Source organism: Diabrotica virgifera, chromosome 2 (genome assembly GCF_917563875.1).
Source record: "Diabrotica virgifera virgifera chromosome 2, PGI_DIABVI_V3a".
Taxonomy (NCBI): domain Eukaryota; kingdom Metazoa; phylum Arthropoda; class Insecta; order Coleoptera; family Chrysomelidae; genus Diabrotica; species Diabrotica virgifera.
In genome coordinates, this window is record NC_065444.1 from 248,372,900 (window position 1) to 248,392,731 (window position 19,832).

General features: G+C 34.7%; 1 protein-coding gene across 1 annotated transcript in view; it reads right to left on the bottom strand.

The window, feature by feature from the left end:
* LOC114327320 (YLP motif-containing protein 1) overlaps nucleotides 1–19,832 on the bottom strand; it is an 87,733-nt gene that overhangs the window by 58,593 nt on the left and 9,308 nt on the right. The window contains exon 3 of the mRNA XM_028275908.2: nucleotides 14,096–14,153. Within this exon, the coding sequence (XP_028131709.2) occupies nucleotides 14,096–14,153 (58 nt within the window). The remainder of the gene's footprint in view (nucleotides 1–14,095; nucleotides 14,154–19,832) is intronic.

A 19,832-nucleotide genomic window follows, 5' to 3' on the forward strand; every position in this document is an offset into this window, starting at 1 on the left:
AATATACTTCAAAAATGATATATAACTAAATTTTATTTTTTTCTGTTCCAAATACTTTACCTATTTTACTATTTCCGTAGAGTAAAAAGTAACCGAGATAGAAATGTCTAAAATTTCAATTTTGCTGCGAGAACCATGTAACCGGGGCCATTTAACCTTTTATTATTAAAAAAATGAGAGGTTTAAAATACTAATTTCGACATTTTTTAATATCTCTTGGAATCAAATTTTAATTAGTTTTTAGAAGAACCTGATATCTAAAAATTAACGGAGTTATTTACAAAAAACAATAACATTTTTTGGAAAAATTTTTAAAAGATACATTTTGAAACATTTTTGGTACATAAATTTTAATGCTATCAACTTGTTCGAGGGCTTGTTTGATAGATATTTCTATGAACTTTGACAAATGTTTAAGAAGTTTATGTTATAAAATGCATCACTTTGCCGGTATTTAAGCTTGAATACTTAGATTTGGGTACTAGACGAAAGAAATATACATTCAATTACCATTATCATATCAACTTACTTTTAGTTAACATAGAAAGGTTTTTCTAGTAAAGAATTTATTTGATTTTTTATTAGCCTCAATTTTTAATGATAATAACTTTTTTGTAAAAACTTATAGTTTTTGAGTTATTTATGAAAAATCGGTTATAAACATGCATTTCTCTCACGAAAAATTAAAATCTTTAATCTTTAATAACTCAAAAAGTTTTGATTTATTTTAATAACTTTATATAACAAATTTGGCTTATAATTTGTCAGGTAGCACAAGGAGGGGTGGCATCCACCCCCAGGGTAAAAGCGCAAGTTGGCACCTTGTCACCTTTGTTCCTTGAGATATCCTCTAACCACTCACCAATTTTCATGCAAATCAATGGAGGTTCAACGAAATCGGAGGTAATAGCTCATATCCACTTTCAGTGACCTTCAGTCCAACCTATATGTGTTGTTTGTCATTTTTCGTTTGTGCAGTCAAGTGTCAAGTAACATCTTTGTTTTTGTCAAATATTTTTTGTAAGTTTTTCTAAAAATTGCACAAAATTAACTACTCAGTATATTGTACACATACATTACTATTAAGTGAGATAAAATTCAGAACACCTAGACAACCAATTGAACATATTATTTAGAAGACCATATGAGCTTGAAATCTAGTAAGACACAGGGGCTAATTTGTTACAATTCTAACACAGATTGTACATGTATACTTCTTGTACTGATTGATATCTTTGTTCAGTTTCTTAGGGCCTGATGATGGCGTACAAATTGTAAACTCCGAAACCGGTCGTCCACAAACTGTAGTTAATAAAACCTTCAAAAAGATTATGACCATTTATTACCTAACATTTTACAATGTGCTCATACCAGCAGCTTGTTCATCATAAGAATTTAATTGTTTACGAGCCTTAAGTGGTGCTCTGTCTTTTGTGGTTATTAATCTTGCTCCAAATATCATATTCATATGATATGTATTATACCTACCTATGTAGTACAAATCTATTAGCTACCTAGGCGATCAAGAATTCTTTGTAAAATATGAGGTATATTTTGGTGGAGTACTGCCGCCACTGCAGATTGTATTTAGTTTGTTTGCCAATTTGTCCCTTGCTGGTGAGATATGCTTTGTTTTATTATTATTGCGATGCCTCCTTTAGCCGAATTTTATATCAGTAGTTCCCTTATCTTCTTCCATTCTTTCTTTTATGTGAGCTTGCGAGCGAAGCTTTACGTATAACGTAAGACCGAAAAAAACTGACTACAATTGTAGGCCTCCATTAGCATAACACACCATCAATGTATCACCATCTGTAAATATAAAAAGGATTTCCACAATCTTTATTTTTCGATTTCTAGCTCTCTATATCTGCCAATCCCTTAGAAGGATTTCCTAAGGCCCTTTTCTAAGCCCTTTGTATTCGCTTCCTGAATTGTAATACCCGACGTACGTTTTCGGGGACAACGGAAAATTAGAAACGATGGAGGATGTCGCAACACTCAGGGCCGTATTTAAAATTACACTTTTCGTTCAATTTAGATAATTTTAAGGTTATCATATTATGAATTGAAGAAACATTTAACATCAAACATAGTTACAAAAATAATGAAAATATTGATATACAGAACTCTTATCAAGCCCGTCCTCATATACGCGTCAGAAATATGGACGACAGTAAACAGCGATAAAGAACGATTAGGTTATTTTGAAAGTAAAATCCTCTAATCTGGACCTCGGAGGTAAACTACACTATATCATTTCGAGCAACTGTGAAGTAGAGCACTTTGAATGTCATAAAAATCTGATATATCCCATAAATAAATCTGATATATCTCATAATAATTGTTCCGAAAGACAATGTGACCATATTTTAATGATATTATACAGTGTGTCCACGGTTGGGGTGCCCAAGAGGAAAAACTTTTTTATTTTCAATTTTATCGAAAAATGTTATTCTTGATAAAAAGTTTTGCTTGTTCTAAAACCCCATAAAACGCAATAAGATTCAAGTTTTTCAAATCATGCTTAATTTTATAGCCAATCTTATATAAATCCCTATAAATTTTTGCACTAAGTTCGAAATTGTAACAATAATATCTTGGGAGAACAACCCTTTCGCTTCTTTGGTTTATGAAACCAGACTTTGTCGTTCTCCTTGAAACATGCAATTATTTAATAATTAAATAATTATTATTCCAATAATTTTAACAATAAAATTGATCACAAGATAAATTCTTTTTTGAACATAGTCGAAAAAAAATGACAATTCGCAAATTATTTATCGGAGTTGACAGTTTACTAAGCTACATTGTGGCTTGGCAACACTAGATTATTGTTACGATTTCGAGCTTAGTGCAAAAATTTATAGGGATTTACATAAAATTGACTACAAAATTATGCAGGATTTGTAAAACTTTAATTTCGTTTCGTTTTATGGGGTTTTAGAACAAGCAATACTTTTTATAGTCCAGAAAGCCACTGCGCATCCGCTAGGAAAAATATTCTAATTCGGATTTTTTGCACAATCTTACTCAAAAAGGACTCCTTTTAACAAATTTGCATGTTGCCAGGGCCAAAAGGTGGTCAAAAATTTTTTAAACGATTTTTTTTTTGTTTTTTTCCTAAAATTATTTTTTTTTGCATGGAACAAAGTTTTTTTAGATTTTTTGGATCATTCCAAACAGAAAAGGTCTTTAGTGACTTTTCTCTAAAAATGATAGTTTTTGACATATAAGCGATTAAAAATTGAAAAATTGCGAAATCGGCCATTTTTAACCCTCAAAAACTATGTGAAAAACTGAAAATTTTAATGTTACCAAGGTAGGTAGATATTCTTTAAACATCGATTGATGAAATCCCGAAGAGCTTTTTGCAACACAATATTCAAAACTCCTTTGTTTTTTAATTGCTAATCAAGCGTGCGCGACACTATTTTCCACCGACAGTATGGTGCAAATGAAAGGAATAAATTCGTTATTTCGTAAACCGGCGACTTTAAGGAAAAATCCCGAAACAGGTCGATTTTTATTTTTAAGTTATGATATTGTGGCATATATGGTATACTAGTGACGTCATCCGTCTGGGCGTGATGACGTAATCGATGATTTTTTTAAATAAGAATAGGGGTCGCGTGGTAGCTCATTTGAAAGGTTCTTCAATTCTCTATTCAGTAATCTAAACACTTACATAATTATTTATACAGGGTGTCCTTCTACTTCTTTTTTGGTCAAATAATTTAATTTAATAAAAATTTTTTGGACACCCTGTATAAATAATTATGTAAATGTTTATATTAGTGAATAGAGAATTGAAGAACCTTTCAAATGAGCTAGCACACGACCCCTATTCTCATTTAAAAAAATCATTGATTACGTCATCACGTCCAGATGGATGACGTCACTAGTATACCATATATGCCACAATATCATAACTTAAAAATAAAAATCGACCTGTTTCGTGATTTTTGCACCATAATCCTTTCATTTGCACCATACTGTAGGTGGAAAATAGTGTCGCGCACGCTTGATTAGCAATTAAAAAACAAAGGAGTTTTTAATATTGTATTGCAAAAAACTCTTCGGGATTTCATCAATCGAAGTTTAAAGAATATCTACCTATCTTGGTAACATTCAAATTTTCAGTTTTTCACATAGTTTTTGAGGGTTAAAAATGGCCAATTTCGCAATTTTTCAATTTTTAATCGCTGATATGTAAAAAACTATCATTTTTAGAGAAAAGTCACTAAAGACCTTTTCTGTTTGCAATGATCCAGAAAACCTAAAAAAACTTTTTCCATGCAAAAAAAAATAATTTTAGGAAAAAAACAAAAAAAAACGTTTAAAAAATTTTTGACCACCTTTTGGTCCTGGCAACATGCAAATTTGTTAAAAGGAGTCCTTTTTGAGTAAGACTGTCCAAATAATCCGAATTAGAATATTTTTCCTAACGGATGCGCCGTGGCTTTCTGGACTAATAGGGATTTACATAAAATTGACTACAAAATTAATCAGGATTTGTAAAACTTTAATTTCGTTTCGTTTTATGGGGTTTTAGAACAAGCAAAACTTTTTATCAAGAATGACATTTTTCGCTGAAATTGAAAATAAAAAAGTTTGTCCTCTTTCGCACCCCAATCGTGGACACACTGTATAACCAATTTGTATAATCCAACTAATAATAGTATGATACAATTGATCCAAATAATGGCACAACCCAGACATCCAAAGTAAAAGTTATCCGCCAACACCAAATTGTTCTATATGGTCCACATATAATGTTCAGAAAAAAGTAACACCATTTTGAGCGTCGGGTTTGGGGGAGAGGGGGAGAAATGTAAATTCGTAGTTTTTTACGTTTTTCGTCAATATTTCTAAAACTATGCTGTTCATCATGAATAGTGTGACTAACTCCAAGTCAGTCTAATTCGGGACAAGGCTGAAAAAAAACCTAAAACCCGGGACGTTTCAATGAAAATTGGGCCATTTTTTTTAAAATATAGAACTTTAATATCATTTTATTGATTATTTAACATTTTTATGCTGACAAACATTTTTTTGATGGGATGGGTTGTAATGATAATTAAATTTTTGTTAGTTTTTGATGTTTCGACTTCCAATCTGGAAATCGTTCTCAAAAAGGGAAAAATTAGAAAATTTAACTGATGTTGCATTTCCATGTAAATAGAACCTTAGGTTAATATCAAAATATAATTATCATTATTTGATATTCATGTTTTTGAATCGTCTTTCAAAAGACGATAATTAAAATAGAGAAACGGAAAAAAGTCCAGGGTTTGAGTTTTTGTAGAACTGTAATACCACGATATAAAATGCAAGCGTTTTGGATGTGATATGGTATTACACTTTAGAAATCGTCGACTTTGTTTCGTCCCACCAATTAAATTTTATGTAAATTTTTAGAAGAATAACGTATTCAAAATTTCACAATAGAATTTTACCAAAACGTTGAAAATTCGGATGTCCCGGAAGCCTTGCCTGGGACGCCGAGATACGACTTCGTAATTCGGGCCATGTCCCGGATTTTTCGGGCTAGTTGGTCACACTAATCATGAACAACCTTCTATACAAAAATGTTCTACATTAAATTTGAAATAAAAAAGCCCTATGCATAATCCTTCTAAAATGAACGGTTCTAAAGTTACGGAGGTAGTATAGTATAATTGGTCCAAAAAAGGCCTAACCCAAACATCCAAAGTAAAAGTTTTTTTCCAACACCAAATCGTTGTATATGGTACACATATTGTTCAGTAAAAATTTACACCATTTTGAGCGTTCGGTTTGGGAGGAGATGGGGGAGAAGTGGGTAAATTAGTAGTTTTTTTAAGTTTCTCGTCAATATTTCTAAAACTATGCATTAGCGTAAACAATGTTCTATACAAAAATGTAAAACATGTACAACATGAAATTTAAAACAAAAAAGGTCCTATACATAATTGTTATAAAATCAACGGTTCCAGAGTTACGGAGGGTGAAAAGTGGAGGTTTTCGATACTTTTTATATTATCTGGGCAAATGATGATGATTTTGGGTGGTGAGGTTGACGTTTCTTCAAGGGCTTATCACTAACATACCATCGGCCACTGAAATAACAAATTTTATTTACAAAACACAATCATGTTAAAGAAAATTTCTTTCATCAGTAATAATATTATAAATTGCCCAAATAATATAAAAAGTATCAAAAACCTCCACTTTTCACCCTCCGTAACTCTGGAACCGTTGATTTTATAACAATTATGTATATGACCTTTTTTTGTTTTAAATTTTATGTAGAACATTTTTGTATATAACATTGTTTACGCTAAAGCATAGCTTTAGAAATATTGACGAAAAACTTAAAAAAACTACAAACTTAACGATTTCTCCCCCATCTCTCCCCCGAACCGGACGCTCAAAATGGTGTAAATTTTTACTGAACAATATGTGGACCATATACAACAATTTGGTGTTGGAGGATAACTTTCACTTTGGATGTCTGGGTTTGGGTCTAGTGTTAAACCATACTATAAAATAAGTGGATCAAACAAACTTATTCAAAAAAACACCATGTCGGGATAGTGTAGTTTACCTCCGAAGTCCAGATTTATAAAGACGTAGGAAAACGGATTATGACGTAGACGCTATAATTTTGAGCTTTTCCGCCTTTATAATGAGCCTAGTGTTGGTAGGTCCATCAAAATAAACATGATGTGGTAGACCACTTAGAGAGAATGAATGAGATGGAACCGTCGAAACACATTTCTAACCAAAGACCGGATTTGAGGAAAAGAGGTCCAGAGGACGATTTAAGGATCAGGTGGGAGACGACTTACGAGTGTTCTCCGACTAACGAGCAATTTAGGTGCCCCCAGGTTATACTAAAAGAGATAGGCCTGGATGGACGAGACATTTGGATAATAGCGAATTTGTACTGGAACCAAACAACTGACATCAGAATTAACAACCAGCCATCTAAAGAAATTTATATTCTGGAAAGAGTTAGACAAGGTTGCGTACTCTCCCCGCTTCTGTTAATTTGTATGCAGAAAAGATCTTCAGAGAAGCAGTGGAAGACAGAACAGAGGGTATAATTGCCAATAGAATATTTCTATTCTTCGTTTCAAACGTTAGAATCAATATGGTTGTATATTTCAGGCGGGATTGCCATTCTGTGAATTATCATAAATAAATCCTCCTTTAGTATTTCAGAGCAGTTAACAGCGATAATCCCCTACAACTACCTGCCTAATACTTCCTTTTACAACCGCTGCCATTAAGAGGAGCAACGTTGTCAACAAAATTTTCATTTAGTTTGCAGTGGCCCTATTCTCCGTACATGACATACAGTCTGACATATAGTATAGTTTGCTAGTTCTGTTAGCAAGGGAGAGGGATGATTTGTAGACATTCCTACTTTCAGTGACAGTCTGAAAATAAACATAAAGAAAACCCAATGGATGGTCATGACAAAAACAAAAATATAGCTAATAGCTGGCAGATATTAGAATAAATAGAGACATGGTCCATATAGTTCAAGCATAGGCTGCTGAGTTAATGAAAAATGGGACTTATCACAGGAAGTAAAAATGCAAAATACTAACCAAGAGAGCTAAAAATTACGCTAAGGATACGCTTATTACGCTGATATGTCTGCTATGTGTTCGGAATTTTGTTTTATGGAATGGAAGCATGAAGTCTCACGGAAAAATGTGCAAGAGGATTGAGGCTACTGAAATGTGACCTTACCGCAGTAAGAACTACGACACTAGTTAGGTCAGCTATGGACAAAGTAAAAATCATGCGACTGAATGCTAATGTTCTGGGAGTACAAGGCACTTAAAGAAGAAGAAGATAAAATCATCGTTTAGGGCTAGATCTCCCGATCTCGGAGGCCACTTAATGTTATAGTTATAGGTCTAGTCAAACAACTAGTAAAACTGTTTTTGAGGAATTTCTTAACCTCCCGGCTATTGTCCATTCACCCCATCCATTTCAAACCAAATATCTTCCTATAGCCTGCCAACAACTTCTCCGTATAAAATTGTTTCAGTGGAACAATGATCCAATAATTTTGGGTCGAAATATTCCTATGCAGACATTTATTTTTCAACGATATTTCTTAGCGTTTTCAATAATATCCTCAGGCTTCTTTGTGGACCAAATCTGGTGCTGAGCTGAGATGTGTAGGACATGTAATGCTAATGGAACAGACTGACCCAGATAGATTCTTGATAGATTCATTGGTAAGAGAAGGAGAGGAAGATCCAGAACAAGTTTCCTTGATAACATGATAAACTTGATAACAAGTTAGGCGTTGATTTTTTCATTACATAATATGTAAGTACACGTCTTATGAAGTTCTTTTATAGGCTTATTTTTGTTCTCATTGGCTAATTTTATATTTCTATGTTAGTTTCTCTATAATCATGTACTTTGTTTATGTTGGTTGATCTCTACCCTTTTCATTTCTCTCTTTTTAACAAACTTTTCAATTTCTCTTATATTTAAATGCAGTGGCGGCTCGTGATTTTTACAATAGGGGAGGCTATACATAACTGTAAAATATCTAGACAAATTTGCACTAGCAAAAAATGCGCCAAAAAATGTAATGTAAGGCCCCATTTTTTGATAATTTTTTATTTACATTTGTCATCATAATTCGTAATTTCATAATATATCATTTTAAAAATAATTAGTCTAATTGTCAAAGGTTTAATACCAAAGTTTGTGTCGTTTCTTTGATAACAATTCCATCTTTGTATATTCCAATTTCCATATAGGTTGAAGGTTCACATTTTTTAAGATAGTCTACTGATTTTTTTAGTTCTAAACGCGGCCTACTGCGAATTTAAAAACATGATAAATTACCGATATACAAGTTGTTCCAAATATTATTCTAACCCCAAATACCAAATTTCATAACATAATTCGCACTTAGTTTTTTCATTATTTTTAGTCAGAACTCTAAAATTCGTTTCCCGAGATGCACGCAAAAGCAACGGAGCCGAGAAACTAGTTAGCCTCCGTTGGTAAATCTCCAGGCAGCGTGTGATGGCACCATAGATGCCACTGTTAGGAGACTGGGTCTCCTTAAACGCCTGCTGCGCTACGCGGAACATTAGCAACGGGGCTGGCCGGCTTCTCGGCTCCGTTCATGCATTTCGGGATAACCCAGGGTCCTGTCTACAATAATAATAAAAAAACTGAGACGCAATCACAACGCAATCATGCGTTGTAATGCTAATGCTCCGTGCGTATGGATATTTAGTGATAATATGGAATTTACACGTTGTATAATAGTGAGAGTGCTTGTTGTTTTTCACGATTCAAGATAAACAAAACAGTGTAGCGTGTGTAAAAAATTTATGAGGCGGCTAAGCCTCCCTTGCCTCCTCTGACGAGCCGCCACTGCTTAAGTGTCATCTTTGTATTTGCTATGATAGCAGTTCATCAGCAGATACTATCACTTGAAGCTCAAATGCTTACTAATTCCTTCATAAATGTAACCCCAATATTTCAGTTGGCATAAATCGCACTCATTTTGGTCTTTTTTTTACGTGCGGTCCTGCTTTCTGTCACATTCCCAAATAATAATCTTCACAGAAAACTCCTTGAGACTCTTTTCCAGGTAAACTGATATTAAGCTGTCATAGCAACTTTCCGGCTTTGGAATAATATTTTGCCAGATTAATCTAGTTATTAGAAATATCTTCAGAATATTAAATGTTAAAATATATACAAAGAATGCTGTATAATTAAAAAATCAATTTAAATAGAAAATTATGTTTGTAATTGAAAATAAGAGATTAAAAGTGTGTTTCTTTGTGTATAATCTGTTTTTTGGAATTACAAAAATACGACTCTTAAACCACTAAAACATATTATACTTAGTAGGTCATTAACATAAATCCACAGAGAACGGCAGTTCTCACCAGTGGCGCACAACACCCCTACATGCGACACTATATATACACGAAATTTTCGATTTTCTAAACCTGACTGAATTTAAACTTGGGCCAAACCCCCTCTTAAAGTTTAGGAAAAGACTCGTCCATTCATATGTCAACCATCAATTTTGGTCCAAGGGTGTGGATTTTACGGCCCTTCCCATTTAATGCCTGTTTTTCGTTCTCGTCCCCAAAACTCCCAAAAATTTCAAAAATTTAAGCCCGACCTTTGCGGCTTCTGATAGCACAGATAATTACCTTTCCAACGCATGTTAAATTTTGAAAATCGGTTATACCATTCAAAAGTTATCGAGCTCAGAAATATGACTCAATTTTTATTTAAAAAATGGAAAATGTTTGTGGATATGTATGTATGTATGTATGTATGTATGTATGTATGTGTGTGGAAAAGTTACACCGATCTGAAAAATTTTTTCTGTGTTTCAAGAATGTGTGAGGGCCGATTCAGAACCGGTCTAATTTTTGACTTCTGACTACCCTTAAGCCAGCTAGAGGGCTAGGTAGATACAAAATAGCATATTTTTTGGGCGTATATATCTTAGGTTTAACAAAAGACAGGAAAACCGCAAATACACCAAATCAATAGGGTTGAGTTAAGCTTTTAAATGGCGCATAAGCGATCAAGCTGAGACATACACACTGCTCACCATAGCCAAAAAACTGAAAAATTAAACTTTGAAAATTTTGGTTTTTCGACAATTACTCAAAATTTCAACCTACGAATTGCGCCAATAACTGAGCGTTTGTAGAAGGACTCAGGACGCGTCTAACGGTGTATACCTCATATCTGGGAAAATTCGAATTTTTAAGTTATATGCTTCATAAGTATGATCAAATCTATTTCTTATGGGAAAAACGGGTTTTCAAGCTCAATAATTCCTGTAATACGTTCAGTTATCACACTCGATCTTGGATGCATCAGATACTACTTGTCAATACGTTTCAAATTCATGTTTGGTGATCAACATTAGGTAAGCCGTTCAGAAGTTATAGAGCTCCAAATGTATAATTAGTCCAGGAACTGTAATTTTTCACTTAGCAATTTTTACAGAATGGATAGATTTGTTTGAAAATTTGACAATAAGTAGTGGATAGTCCAAGGATCAAAATCTATATGATGCAGAAATACGCTTTTACCATGGGGTGTGACAACCAACCTCATCTCGAGGGTGGAAATTTTTTATTATATTTTGACCGCAAATGCTGGTAAAAATATTAATTATAAGCAAAAAATGTTCATTATACATTTTTTTCATAAAATTAATAGTTTTCGATTTAGTGGTTATCGAAGCTGTTAGTTTTATATCGAATAAATTACCAGAGACCGGCAGTTCCCGCCAGTGGCTCAGAAATACACCCCCCTACACGCGACACTATTATTTGCACGAAATTTTCAATTTTCTAAATCTGACTGAATTGAAAATTGTGCCAACACCCATCTTCAAGTTAAGAAAAAGACTCACCCATTCATATGTCAACCATCCATTTTATTCCAAGGGTGTCGATTTTACGGCCCTTCCTATTTAGGGTCTGTTTTTCGTTCTGGTCCCCAAAACTCCCAAAAACTTTGAAAATTTAAGTCCGACCTTTGCGGCTTCTAACAATACTGATCATTACCTTTCCAACTCATGTCTAATTTTGAACATTACCAGAGAACGGCAGTTCTCGCCAGTGGCGCACACCCACACCCCCCTACACGCGACACTATATTATAAACGAAATTTTCGATTTTCTAAATCTGACTGAATTGAAAATTGGGCCAACTCCCATCTTAAAGTTCAGAAAAAGACTCACCGATTTATATGTCAATCATCGATTTTGGTCCAAGGGTGTAGATTTTACGGCCCTTCCTATTTAGGGTCTGTTTTTCGTTCTCGTCCCCAAAATTCCCAAAAATTTTAAAAATTAAGTCCAACCTTTGCGGCTTCTAATAGAACTGATCATTACCTTTCCAACGCATGTCTAATTTTGAAAATCGGTTATACCATTCAAAAGTTATAGAGCTTAGAAATGTGACTCAATTTTTATTTAAAAAAGAGAAAATGTTTGTGGATATGTATGTATGTGTGTTTAAAAGTTAAACCCATTTGATATTTTTTCTCTGTGTTTGAAGAGGGGGTCAGGGCCGATTTAGAACCGGTGTAGTTTGTGACTTTTGACCACCCATAAGCCAGCTATAGGACTTGGTAGGTACAAAACAGCATATTTTTTTGGGGTATATATCTTCGGTTCAAGAAGAGACAGGAAAACCGCAAATACACCAAATCCATAGAGTTGAGTTAAGCTTTTAAATGGTGTCCAAGCTGTCAGGATCAGACATACGCACGGCTCAGTATCGCCGAAAAACTGAAAAACTAAACTTTGAAAATTTTGGTTTTTCGACAATTACTCAACATTTCAACCTACGAATTGCGCCAATAACTTAGCGTTTGTAGAAGGACTCAAGACGAATCTAACGGTGTATACCTTATATCCGGGAAAGTTCGAATTTTTAGGTTATAGGCTTCATAAGTATGATAAAATCTATTTCCTGTGGGAAAAACGGTTTCTTAAGATCAATAATTCCTGTAATAGCTTCAGTTATCATACTTGACCTTAGATCCATCAGATACTACTGGTCAATACGTTTCAAACTCATGTTTACTGATCAAAATCGGTTAAGCCGTTTAGAAGTTATTAAGCTATAAAAGTATAATCCAATTAACGATTATTCCAGAAATGGTTTATGTAGTTGTAGTGGTTACGACGCTAAATTTGATCTGGCAACGGGCAATCCGATTTCATTTACCGGCCATCTCAATATTTTTGTTTCAATCTATTTCGAATAGAAAAAAATCTAGTGTACATTCGATAGATACTAGATTATTTGGGATATAATGCAACAAAGGTGACCATTTATAAAGCTTGACGTGTAATAGGTAGTGTGACCAACTCCAATTCAGTCGAACTCGGGACAAAGCTGAAAAAAATACTTAAAATCCGGGAATTTTCAATGAAAATCGGGCCATGTTTTTCAAATATAGAACTTTAATATCATCATTTTATTGATAATTTAACATTTTTATGTTGACAATGATATTTTTGTTGGGATTAAGCAACAATTGATTGTAATTATAACTACATTTTTCTTAGTTTTTGACGTTTCGACTCCCAATCCGGAAATCGTTCTTAAAAAAGAAATTTTTTATGTTGTACTAGTATTACAAAGAGCACTGAACGCTAGAATGCTGGAAAAAAGACCGGTTGGAAAGCCAAGAAAGGGCTGGGAAGACACAGTAAACAGCGACGCACAAGCACTTTTAGGAGTCCGTGTATGGAGAAGAGCAGCCACATACAAACAACAAGGGTGGAGGCAAAAAATAAAGGAGGCCAAGGCTCAATTTGGGCTGTAGCGTCGTAGAAGAAAAAAAATTAGTACATATTACATTCCAGACATTGTCGACTTTTTTGCGTCCCACCAATTCAATTTAATGTGAATTCTTAAAAGAATAACGTATTCAAAATTTCAAAATTAAATTTTACCAAAACGTTGAAAATTCGGATGGCCCAGAAGCCTTGTCCGGGACAGCGGGACACGACTTCGTAATTCAACACTAGTAATAGGGGAACATTGCATTCAACTTCATACATTTAATTTATAAATAACTTTGAAAAACTCCTGATACAAGAATAAAAAACCGCTAAACGCCGTAAAAATGAGTGGCGCATAAAATATTCCGGCTAGAAAAGATCTGATATGAATATTACGTGGCGCGAAAATGGATTTTCATTTGATGCAAAACAAAATTCTAGTTTTATTTTAAAAGATTTTTCCATAATATTTGCTAAATTTGAAGTAAACGCGCCACAAAAGAGTTTTAAAATGCAAACTGTATCAAAGTTACTCTTTTGTGGCGCGTTTACTTCAAATTTAGCAAATATTATGGAAAAATCTTTTAAAATAAAACTAGAATTTTGTTTTGCATCAAATGAAAATCCATTTTCGCGCCACGTAATATTCATATCAGATCTTTTGTAGCCGGAATATTTTATGCGCCACTCATTTTTACGGCGTTTAGCGGTTTTTTATTCTTGTACATATTATACACATCAAAAAATCTACATACTATAATAAAAGTTCTACTTACATTTTGAATTTTATCATCCAGCATCTTGAAAAAGTCTTGTTGACTTGTAGAAATTTCCCTAGACAAGAAAAAATAACCATTAGTAGCTTTTTTTTATTATATTTGGAACATTTAGGGCAGTTGGACCATTTTTGAATTTATTTGTAAACAAAAAATCAGGGTCGAAGAACTAAATACGGAATCCTCGGAATACTTATACAGAAAAAGAATATCAAAGAAGATTGCGGATAATAAAATATCAAATAACGATAACATCGAGATAAGCCGGGAAAAACTAAAAAATGACAATTAACGCAGCAACAGAATCACTTGGAGAGGAAAGTAGCGAACACTAACATATTTATTATCTATCGGAAGGGATTGGGATCACCAATCGGCCTCTATCTTGAGCAATATATTTCCAATTTGTTCCGGCTACTCTTTTAATATCATCAACCCACCTCATCTGTGGTCTTCCTCTCGGTCGTTTACTTTCGTAAGGTCTCCAATGTTGCATTGCTGCGTTCAACCGTTGGTATTTTTGTCTAGCAGTGTGGCATGCGAAGCTCCATTTAAGTTTGACAACTTGTGTTGTTATGTCCTCGACACTTTTGTTTTTTATCTTTCCCTCGTTCGTCTTTTTATCTGACAGTCTTATACATAACATTGCTCTTTCCATTGCTCTTTCTGTTGTTGCTAGATTATTTATATTTTCCTTGGTTGGGGTCCAAGTTTGACATCCATAATATACTTACTTTCTGTGTCCGGAACACCAACAACTTTAAATTCTGTATTTACAATGGTTGGTCACATAGATGGCCCTGTCATTTGCTATAATTAAGTCTTCTTCTGTGCAGGTCTCTCTCATCTCTGTGCATGATATTAGATGCCGGCTGGTCTGAATCGCGCCACAGTCGCAGGTATCGTCCTCCTGGTATCCCCATTTTTTCAGGTTACTAGCACAACGTGAAACGCCGATAAACGATAAATTGTGTCCAGCAGCCATTTCCTCTGAGGGAGGAAAATTTGTCGCGGTAGCTGACGCTTGCCATAGGCGTATTCGGCGCGTCTCTGGCGCTTCGGGGATGGATCTTGATGTTTTTAGGAAGCTTTTCCGAGATCTTAGTCTGCTTGGCTGAGTTTGGTGGTTATATAAGGGGTGTCTTTGGTCCGTCTCCTGCTTTTTTCGTTCTACCTCTGACGTGACCTTCCTCCTGATAGGTGGTGGAGCAATCTCAGCTATGGGGTATACCTCTTCGATATGTGTCGGTTTCAGGCAACCCGATATTGTACGAACCGTTTCATTTAGAGCAACGTCGACGTTCTTTGCGTGAGCAGAGTTTTCCCATACTGGTGCTTCAAACTCCTCGGCAGAAAAGCATAATGCTAAGGCAGAAGTGCGGAGAGTGTGTGGTTGTGCTCCCCATTTTGTATTAGTTAGCTTGTGGATGATATTATTTTTGGCACTTACTTTTTTCTTGACATCTTGACAGTGGTATCGGTAAGACAGAGTTCTATCCAGACGGACGCCAAGGTATTTTAGCGTCTGGTTGTGTTTCAGCATCTGACTACGCCATTCCACCTCCAGCGGCCTTCGGGCATGCTTGTTTCTAAGGTGAAAAGCGCATACCTGGGTTTTTGTGGGATTGGGTTTCAGATGGTTTTTATCGTAGTATAGAGCTAAGTCTCCCAGAGCATCTGTCAGTTTCACTTCGACTTCATTGAAGGTTCTTCTCTGAGCTGCCACAGCTGTATCATCAGGAAGCGTAAATAAATTGCCTTGTTTGTTGGTCGTTGGTGTATATGTTGTATAGAATCAGCGCGAGGACACTTCCCTGTGGTAGCCCATTTTTTTGGTCCCTCCACCGACTTTGTAGTTTCGTAGAGTTTTGCGAGTAGCCGTTGATGGTTAACTGTGTCATAGGCGGCAGAAATGCCTTGAAAAGGTGGCACAAAAGAGAGACGGGTCTAAAACTCTTTGTATCCGATAGATCCTTCCCTGGTTTTAAGAGGGCTACCATTCTAGCTTTCATCCAGATTTTGGGGATTTGTAATGTACGGTTGCAGCAATTCATCATTTTTACGAGCCACTCTACGGTTTTTAGTCCAAAGTTCTTTATTTGTTCTGTTCGTATGTCGTCCATTCCAGCCGCTTTATTATCTTTCATTTAGTGGATCGCGCCTCTCGTCTCCTCTAGACAAAAAGAGGTACCTAGAACATCTCTTTCTTCGTCGATATTCCGTTGAGCTCTCACCTTGTTCTTTCTTGATGTCGTCTTACCGTTCATTAGAAGACGATGGGCTATCTGATCGGGTGTGACTTCTGTCATGTTGACTTCCGGAGCAGCGGGATCGTTGCCAAGATATCCATATGCCATGATAGAAAGGATGCACTGGTTGAACGATGTCCTCCTCAAGTATTGGGGTATTTTGAGGTTCTTAAGTATTCAACTAAGTTTGCCAAATCCTGCCCATTCTAGTCTTGCTCTCCTAGTAATTTCCGCACTTTGGTTCTCTTCGTCAAGTTTCAGGATTTGGCCTAGGTAGATATATTCCTGGCCTTTTTAGATCTCACTACAATTTGTAAGTATAAGTCTGGGGTCATCTGTGTTTGTCATTATTTCTGTTTGTCTCGTATTCATTTTTAGGCCGACGTACTGGGAGCTGCCTGCGAGTTCCTCCGTCATAATTTGCAGTTCCTCGAATGAGCTCGCTATATAATCACAATGTCGTCAGCGAATCTGAGATGGTTTAGCTTGTTGCTATTAACGTCAATGTCCATAGATCGACCAATATGCAGTTTGGAAGACGTCTTCTAGGGCTAGGTTAAAAGCTTTGGTGCTATTACGCCTCCTTGTCTCACTCTTTTCTTAATGGGGATGGGATGTGTATTTTTGTCTAGTTGTATTATCGTAGTTTTTACATATAGTGAAGATAAAATGCGAAGAAAAGCAGAAAGCCTTTTTGTAACGGTCACGTTACGAAATTAGCTCTTTAATTATTTTTAGAATTATTTTCTCTTGACCGCTTAATTAAATTTCTCTAATTTCTGGTAATTCTCAATTTAGAAATACTATTTTCTCTTATATTTTATGAAAATTATTTATTTTCAATACGTCACCATCAAACCAATTTAAAACTCTCTTTTGAAGTTGTTGGATTGGCAGCGGCCCTCTGGTGGTCGACATTCTTTCGAGTTCTGGGAGTTTGACATCGTACTCTTGGAAGGAGAGACGAATGTTCGTTACTTGACTTGTGGCTGTATGTGAGGTTGGATGGCGGATGAGTTCCATCCTACTTATTTGATGTAACATAAATTATTTTAAAGTAAAAAGTTACCACAGAGGATTGTCTGGAGTAGGGAGACATGTGTGTGACAAAACTCCTGTTGGAGCCTGAATAGGAATCATTCGGTGATGTTTATTTTTTTGTAATAATTTTTTAGATAGCCATTGTCACGGTTTTTGTTGTGGAATATTTAAAATATTAGTCCCATTGCTAAACTTTATTAGTCGTTTCTATTAAGTAAATGATGTAGATAATTTCGATCTTTATTTAATATTCATAGGTATATTAATGTGGTTTTTGGTTTTACATAACCAAAAATTTTTGAAGTCCTTAAATTAATATTGAACATAATTATCATTACTTCTATGTACGTTTTAAACTGATTGAGCATCAAATATTTTTATAAATTGTCAAATAACTATCTTTTGCCTGGTTTCATACCATTTCATGAAGGTATATAAAATGTATGTAGGTGGCTATTATTATATTAATATCATATTCTCTCAGATAAATCATATTTTATATTCCCATTTCACATTCAATGACATTATTTGTTCATGTCTTCACACTGAAAATAGTTCAAGGTTACCTGAGATTAGTTTTTGTTCCATTTTTAATGGTTGTTTTTTTTCTATATTATTGCTTCTAAAAAGTTCCTCAATTATTTATTCTTCCCTCTACTTTTTGGCTCATGTTTAAAATGAGAAATAAAACTGGGAATGTTTTTTAGCCATTTTGGAGAAACCATATGGTGAATTCGTAGCCCTTTGACTACCTAGGGAAACCACTAAAGCCACAGTCAAGTCATCATGGGAATAGGTATATTTGGGAACAAGCTAGGGGACGTTCCAGTCCCATTTTCAGTCGTCTGTACACCTGTATCTACAGGAAACATGGTTCAGTACCTCCTCTGGTGCTAATTGTATGAATTTCAGCATTGGTCTTTACCTTGAGGTCGTCCGATGAAGGGATTGGTTTGGGAACAATTAGTGTTGTGCTTTAAGTAACTATTGGTTTTTACGTTTCAGACATTTGGTTTAATGCACTATGTTTTTTTCCAGATTTAGTTTACCTCTGGTTTTTTTATGACATATTTGTATTGTATTAGGTTCCCAAACTTATTTACGATCATATGGTACGTTACATTGTGCACAAGGTAATAAGCCTAGAAAATTAGGTTTTTATATTTTATTATTGGTTTGATATTTATTTTTGTAATATTACTTGCTTGTTTCCCAAATATTTTATTGTTATTCGCTTTATTTCATTTGTTCGGTTAATCCGTCGTTACTTTATTTCATTACATTTGTTCGGTTAATTTAGGTCATCGTTTCGGTATTTATCTTAACTTCATTACTATAACTCTTATTCATTTGTATATTTAACGGTGCTTATTCATTATTGTATTTTCTCTTAGTGACGCTTGGGCCTATTTATTTGTAGTATTTTCATCTTCGTCGGTTTCAATTTTAGTGGTACGTAACAAGCGTACTATAACCATGTGGTAGAAGACTCATGTGAGTTGTACCCTATATGTAAGTAAGAGATACTTATATACTTTTGTAACCGGTAACATTATTATTGTTATCTTATATATAACTTTTGTATAACTTTGTCATGTATAACTTTTGTAAACTTTTGTTATGTTAGAGTCACAGTATATGTTTTGTCTAACTCAGAGATTGTTAAACATCTGGTAGATAATTTTAATAAATATTTACTTATTTTGTATATCATTATTTTTATTATTCCTTTATGTTCATTATTATATATATATAGTTTAGCTCTCCAGGCCTAGAAGGCCCATGGCTTGGTTTACTATTCCTTTCCAATCTCTCCTATTTGCTGCTTTATTTTTCCAATTTGTGATTTTCAGTTCTTCTATGTCTTTTTCAACATCTTTCTTCCATCTGGTTTTCGGTCTACCTTTCTTCTTATTTCCTCCTATTCCTCCCGTTAGTATTTTTTTGGGAAGTCTCGTGTTTGGCATCCTTTGGATATGTCCCAACCATCTCAGTCTTTGTGATTTTACGATCCCTACTATGTTTGGTTCACCATACATCCTCTCCAATTCCACATTTGGTCTTCTTATCCACATTCCATTCCATATCTTTCCGCCAAATATTTTTCTTAGGACTTTTCTTTCCCATACTTTAAGCATGACTTGCTCGGATTTGTTCATCGTCCATGTTTCACTGGCATACAAGACTATAGGTCTTATCACTGTCTTGTATATTCTTATCTTAGCCCCTCTAGATATGTTCTTATTTCTCAATAAGTTGTTTAGAGCAAAGATACAACGATTGCCAGCCATAATTCTCGCTTGGATTTCTTCTTTTATATTTGGTCTCCTAGTGAATGTCGCTCCTAGATATTGGAATCTCTCTACTTCCTCGAATTTATATATTTTTGCCTCTGTGTTTATTGTCAGGTATTGTCCTTGTGTGTATTCTCGTTCTGTCCATTCCAT